General features: G+C 40.9%; 1 protein-coding gene across 5 annotated transcripts in view; it reads right to left on the bottom strand.

Moving 5' to 3' along the window:
• Positions 1-939: 939 nt before the first annotated feature.
• The window catches only part of SENP1 (SUMO specific peptidase 1), a 50137-nt gene continuing 44032 nt past the window's right edge, over positions 940-7044 (bottom strand). For 4 of the 5 annotated variants that reach the window (XM_061129124.1, XM_061129127.1, XM_061129130.1 and 1 more), the window contains 5 exons: positions 6304-6507; positions 4961-5040; positions 4053-4137; positions 3443-3538; positions 940-2490 (listed from right to left, as the gene is read on the bottom strand). In XM_061129124.1, the coding sequence (XP_060985107.1) occupies positions 2428-2490; positions 3443-3538; positions 4053-4137; positions 4961-5040; positions 6304-6507 (528 nt within the window). In that variant the 3' untranslated portion in view covers positions 940-2427. Of the gene's footprint in view, positions 2491-3442; positions 3539-4052; positions 4138-4960; positions 5041-6303; positions 6508-7044 lie in introns of those variants that run through there. The other variant, XR_009690437.1, reaches the window with a different exon arrangement.

Genomic DNA, 7044 nt, shown 5'->3' with positions numbered 1-7044 from the left:
ACAACAAGGTAATTTTGAGCACTGGGCACAGGAGAGAGGGGAAGATTGGAGAAAAGTAATAGGCTTTAGTTTAAGGCAGGTTAAACAAGATGCTGATAACATGCCCTTGGCCATGGAAGGCAGGAACACCACATTCCTCCACCCTCCCACCCCAGTCATCAAGGCCCACCCTTAAAAAGAAGGTTTCCAGATGCTAATTCTGCTCTTCTTGGGCAGCTCTCTGGAAAGAATGGCCCCCACTATTGGTTCCCACTCTGGACCCCAGTCTGTGTCTCAGCCTGGTCCACTCACGGGGTGGTCTCAGGATCACTAACTTCACCTTATACAAAACTTGTATTGGTCAGAAAGCGGGGCCAAATTCAGACAGGCTTAACAATTCCTTATATATTTTTCAAAGTGCTTTTGTTGCATGTTTCATTTTCTGCTATACATGGCAATAAATATTTGTTGCTTTGGTCTGTACAAAAAGTCTGTGAGAAGGTAAGACAGATGTTATCTAAATGGACAAACAATAAATACAGAGAACTATCTTGTTCTGAGTTCCCCAGACAATAGCAAACATGCCTGAAAAGCTCAGGTCTTTTGATTCATGGTCCAAAATCTATACCATATTGCCACCTTTCAAGTTGTCACTTCAATACATTAAGTACCAAGAATCAATGTACAGGAGTCCCACAATTAGCCTGCATGCCATAGCTTTCTAAGAGAATGTGAAAAGTCCCAGCAACTCATATGTAGAAAGCTATTTATTACCTACAGAAAACACCAAAAAAAAAAAAAAAAAAAAAAAGGAAAAAGAGGAAAAAAAAAAAAAGGAAGGAAAAAAAAAAAAGAAAATAAACAAAAGGTGGTCTTCCCCCCCAAAGGCAGGCAGTATGAAAAAGGTAGGACATCTAGTTGCTGGAGTGGAAACAGTAACATTCAGTTAACAATGGAATATTTAAAAAAAATAGTTTTCTTTTCAAATTGTAACCTGTGGTAACACATAGAAAAATGTACTAAACAAGCTTGATATAAAACAGAGTAAAATTTTCAAATAAGCCCAGGGAGAAAGCACAATGTTGGAAAGGATGAGGTACAAGGGAAGAGGAGAAAAGATCTCATACAAAACTACCTATTAACAATACAGAAAAAAGTATAAAATGTTCCTATTTTGGAACTTAGGTACAAAATGACACTGGCATTGGATCGTTTCACTATCTAGCCTGAGGAGCGCTCAAAAGGTGGGGGAGATGCTACAAGGAACAAAAAGAATAGCAGTTTTTCAATCTCAAGTTGATCAGTCCAAATTCCACCCGTTTTCCAGTTGAAAATCTTGCCTTCCTCTGTAACCTCTACCCCAAGCCGAAATTCGTCCAGGCCTCAAAATACTCTGTTAGGAAGTCCACAAACACCCTACACATAGGGGCTGGGATCTGTGTGTGCTGGAGCTAAATTTGGAAAATGGTAATAAATCTACAGGCTAAAATGGTGAACACATTCAGCCTTAAAAAAAAAAAAAGCATATCCCTGTGAAATATATATATATATATTAAATTCTCTGTGGTTAGAAACATATTTAAACTAGCTAGCCACAGACCAAACTAGACCTGCATTCATCCAAAGCTGGAATTTTATGCTAAAGACTGAGGTCCTTCTTCTTCTTGGTCAGAAGTAGGTAGCAGTAAAAGTGGCGCCTTTGTTGCTCCACTAAACCACTCCCTGGGTGGGTCTTCCCCATATCATGTGTTGTGAGCACATGCAAACCACTGCTTTTAAGGAAGGGACTGCCTGGGACTTTGGGGTCCACCCAGGGCTCACATGTGGTGCCTCAGGAGGGGAAGAAGCTACAGATAATAAAACAGCCTTGTACAGAAGCAGACGGACTTCACAAGGGGCATGTAAAAAGGACAAGTCCTGGAGGACAGCCTTATGCAAGTGCCCCAAAGTCCAGTTTACAGTCACTATCCTGGTGACACGTTTTGAAAATCCTGTGTGTATGTATGTGTGCGTGTATATGCTGGTGGTTTTCATCCCTACGTTTTTACCCACATCCATTCCTACCTCTTAGTAAGGCCTAACAACAAGAGTTTATACGAAACCAAGAGTCCTTCCAAGCTTCTCTCAGGCCCCTAATTAAGAGACTGAGTGAGGCTGGAGCCCTTTGAAAACAAGATGGCAGAACTGAAGAAGTGAAAAGCAGTCTCTCTCTTCAGATTAGGGATGTCCCTCACCCCTTTCACAGCACCAAAGTTTCTTTGCAAAAATAGTATCTGAGATACAAAAGGAAAGGCAGATGTGCTTGTGAGTGCATCTCTCCAGGGCCTGGTCCAGGATCAAGGACTTTACAAGAAGAGAGGGTTGGGAGCAGCTGTCTCCAAGGTCTCTGGCTGTAGACAACAAAGAGCTGGTCCCCCACAAGTCCATGTCTGCTAACTGAGATGGTCTTCACAAGAGCTTTCGGTGGAGGATTTCCCAGACCATCCGCTTCCGGAAGTAGGGCATGTGTTGCTGTAGGGACACAGAGATACCTTTAATTTCTTGCATGCAGACCTAACACTCCTCTCCTTCTTGAGGTTTTCGCCTAAAACAGTCTCAGCTGCATTTTTGGTCTTTCAAATTGCTCATTCTTCACTATGTGTGATTTTTTTTTTTTTCCGATTACTATCGCTATTGCTACTTTTCATTTGTTGTAAACCTAGAAGTTTAATAAGGCATCACCAGGAATCCCCAGGCTATCCTCAAATGTCTCCAAAAATTTTGAGAATGGTGTCTAAATTCAACAAAGTCCTCTGTGTTGAACTTTTAAGAGGATATGAGATCTGAGACTTGAAAATCAAAACTCACTTTGCCCCAAAAGAGTTAAATGAACTTCAAGAGTCAGCTCAACTCAAGGGCTGCGGTGGAGAATCTAGTAAAGTCATTACTTTAAAAAGAAGCAAGGGGTTAAGTGGAGGACACCAAATGAACTATAATCTCCAGTCTTAATTCACTCTGGTCTCCAAAGGACCACGTGGACAGAAATTAACGATCACAAACTTTAAGGAAGACTGATCAGCTACATAAAGCGAGGGGAAAAGGGCAGCATAACAAACTAGACTAGATCAAGGTGTGACCTGTTCCAAAACGTCACTGCTACCAAATAAAGGGAGACTGAGGAAACCTGCTCTGTTCCCAGTTCTCTGCTTCTTATAGGATTTGAGGAAGACGGTGTATATGACCAGAGAAGGCCCTCTTATTGACCGGGATTCCTTAACTACAATATATGATGTATGGTGACCCAGGATGTGGCCTATCATTATCCTTCCTTTTCCTACGACGTGGCACAGGTAGCAACCACCCCGGGTTATGAGCCACAGACTGAAGTAGAGCCCCCTAAGTGGAGCAAATGGAGAGAAAAACATCCACCAGGCAGCCTGGAGACAGGGTGGTCACACAGCTCCCTCCCGAAGGCTTGGCTTACCTGTGTGAAGTTGATTGGTCTGTCTTTGGTAATGCAGTCAGCATATTTGCAGGCAAACATGCCACAGTCGCTTCCATTCATCTGCTGTGGAATTTCCTGAAAGGCAAAAAATAACAAAAAGGTGACATCTTTCCAAGCTTCCTTCCTTCTTATTCAATTATAAATAAGAACCAAAGGATATAAATTTTCCAAGTTTCCCTGAATTCTGAAGAGATGGTCCTGGTCCCCCTCTCAGAACAACACAGGCTCAGAGAGCAAAAAATTCAGTGTCTCAGTCCAGCCTGTGTACTTCATTTTTATCACATAGGAGACTGTCTGAGATTTCTATGACACCCAAGGGTGTAAAAGCTGTTCCTCCCACAAGGGCCAAGCAGTCTGCAAACATTTTCTCCCACAGATGAAAGTTTAGCAAAATAGCTGGGCATTTAGAAAACCTAGTTCTTCATAGGAAATACATTACTGATTTTCCCACAGAGAGCTAACTCTACCTTATCTTCCCTGGCTGAGGTCAGGCCAGACACTTAGAAGGACGCCAGGGCCCAAGCAGTATACTCCTTTTCTAACCAATACTCTAATCTCAGGATTTTCATCTCATCAGGATGAAACATACCTGGCTTTTCTTGCTGAAGAGCTGCCAGCCATTGGTGTCAAACTCTTTTCTTTTCTTGTCAATGCTTTCTTGCTTCAGATATTGCCTAAGGTATTGGGAGAGAATGAAATGAACTTGGGGAGCTGCCACTGCAAGAATGGGGCTGACAATCCTCAGGAAGAATCTTCTTCTGCCATGTCTAAGAAAGCAGTATATATTGCTGGACAGGGAATCTTTAGAACTCCCACAATTCATGCCCACTTTGTCAGCTCCAGAGAAGCAAGACCTCTGCCTTCAATACCCAGGGTCCTTCTTTCTACTGTCCCCACTGAGGAATGAGTTTTGATCTTTTCTTTGGTTTCTACAGTCCTTTAGAATTCAGTCTAATGGAAGGAAGGAAAATGTTTCTCTAGCAATGCTGAGGTATATATTTATTTACAGTCTTGATTCTTCTGTATAAAAATTCAAGCCAAATCGATCAATCCACCTCATGGAACCCACCCTCTCCTGGCCACAGATGTTTTGGAAAGAGAAACAGGTGGAATGTAAAGAGATTTGCATTCTGGTTCCCAGTTGAGCCAGTAACTAGTAGGACCTGAGCAAATCAAAGTCATCTCTGTGGGTCTTGGTTTCTTCATCAGAAAAATTAGGAGGTTGGGGTAGATGACTTCTAAGTAGTTTGTATATCTATATGTCTATATCCACTCTTTATTTTCATGCACTGGGACAGTAATTATGCCCATCAGGATGTATTTTTGGTATTATTATGTTATTATTAAACTTTATTTAGATGGAAAATACCCATCTTAATCAATATAAAGATTTCCTTTATTAACCACTCCATTGAAGGTATCAGAGAATTGAGTTCAACAGCTAGAAAAACAACATACATCCAACACTGAACTCTTAGTCTTCAACTCCCTACTTACAAGAGGATTCTGCAGGCTTCATTGTTTATCCCACCCATAGAGTCATAATAGGTAATATTCTTCTTTCTAAAGTCCACAACCTGGGAATAAAAAAACAATCTGTGTGTTTACAAACTGAAGAAAATCTCAGCTTTTCCCTTCCCTGGACCTTAGAACCTTCTGCCAGATTTCCTATGAAATCATGACAAGTGTGATGGATACTTAGCATTATACCATGCTTCATCTGCAGAGGAAAGAAGAACAGGGTGACTGTTTACTCAGAACTACGCTGGGGGCTGACTGACTAAGTGGCCCAGTAATTGCCCTGAAACCTTTTTCTAGTTTCCAGGGTCCCCATTTGCAACGGAGGCAACAGTGAAGACACAATGTGCTCTTCAGAGAATGTAAATTAAGTGAGATCATTTCCACTCATTTTCAGAAAGATGGTAAAAGATTCTAGGTTTCGTTTCTTGGAAAATTTCCTTTTAATGTTTTTCAAATATAATTCAAAACAGGCTGTAACTTGTATACTTTTATTAATATATTAAGCTAATATATCCATGTTCTCAGAGTCATGTTTGTGTTACTTGCTCAGTCATGTCTGACTCTTTGCAGCCCCATAGACTGTAGCCTGCCAGGCTCCGCTGTCCATGGAATTCTCTAGGCAAGAATACTGCAGTGTGTAGCCATTCCCTTCTCTAGGGGATCTTCCTTACCCAGGGATCGAACCTGGGTCTCCCGCATTGCAGGCAGATTCCTTCCTGTCTGAACTACCAGGGAAGCAATAATAAATTATCAAGTAAGAAAGGCAAATCATGATTAGGCAGAAAATAATAGTCACAGAATCTGAGTTGGCAGCATCATTAAGAAGTCACTTTTTCTCCCCATGTATTCCTTGCCTTTAGGTTGCTTTGACTATCACTCCATTTTTAAGTATTTCCAGAAAAGGAAATTTCATAGCTTTTTTCAAAGTCTAAGTATCTCCCATTCTTGACACGGAGTTTGTTAATCTATCCAATTTTTAGATAATTAAATGCTACTCTTTCAATCATCTATGTAGAACTAGTATTCACTGCTCTCTGTGTATTCTATTATATAGACTTCTTTTTTTTTCCCCATTTATTTTTATTAGTTGGAGGCTAATTACTTTACAATATTGTAGTGGTTTTTGCCATACATTGACATGAATTAGCCATGGATTTACATGTGTTCCCCATCCCGATCCCCCCTCCCGCACCCATCTCCATCCCATCCCTCTGGGTCTTCCCAGTGCACCAGCCCTGAGCACTTGTTTCATGCATCCAACCTGGGCTGGTGTATACAGACTTCTTTTAAATTTTATCAGTAATAAAAGAGGCACTCACAGCAAGACACCAGTGCACTCCTAGGTGAATAGGCACCAAAAGAATGTCAACAGAAAAGACATCCACTTTCTTTGTCCAACGTTTCACTGCTTGATAACCAGCCGTTTTTAACTTAGTGAAAAAAAAGGTATTAAATGCATGTACACTCGGCAATCCCTTCTCTTTACTTCGCTCCATCAGCATATTCATGTAGAAATTGATGATCTGTGGAAAGAAAGTATATGTATTAAAACAGATACTCCAGCCTTTCAAAACAGTTGTGTTGTAAGAAGGAAACACAGCTGCTATACTGCACAGCATAGGCTAGTTCCCTAATCAATTCAGTTATGACCTCAACACCCAACAGCCTAATATCCCTATATCAAATTCTGACTAGATAAGAGGGGGGCTGAGGTGGTTATAAACAGTGAAAACATAAAAGGCTGATATATACATATATGGTTCAGGATACATATGGGAAGATGTTGGCCAGGCTTGTAGAAGGCTGAAGATTAGGTTAAAAAAAAAACTGGAAAATGAGGAGGAAGAAGTACTACAAGAGGAGAGTCAGAGAAAAGGAAAGAAAGGAGTATATGCAGGTACACATTACAAGCAGGAGTTCAGCAAGGTACACATTAGCAGTTCCTTTAGTCTGCTGGGACTGTGCAAGCAATTAAACTCTGAGCTCAGAGTCTAGTGTTAATAAAAATTAAAATTAGTAGTTCAATCCTTCTATATAGGTCTCCTGATTTTGCACAAAGA

The sequence above is a fragment of the Dama dama genome, chromosome 3, assembly GCF_033118175.1.
Source record: "Dama dama isolate Ldn47 chromosome 3, ASM3311817v1, whole genome shotgun sequence".
Lineage (NCBI taxonomy): Eukaryota > Metazoa > Chordata > Mammalia > Artiodactyla > Cervidae > Dama > Dama dama.
Note: the sequence above shows the minus strand (reverse complement) of the source record. Positions and strands in the feature narration are given on the sequence as shown.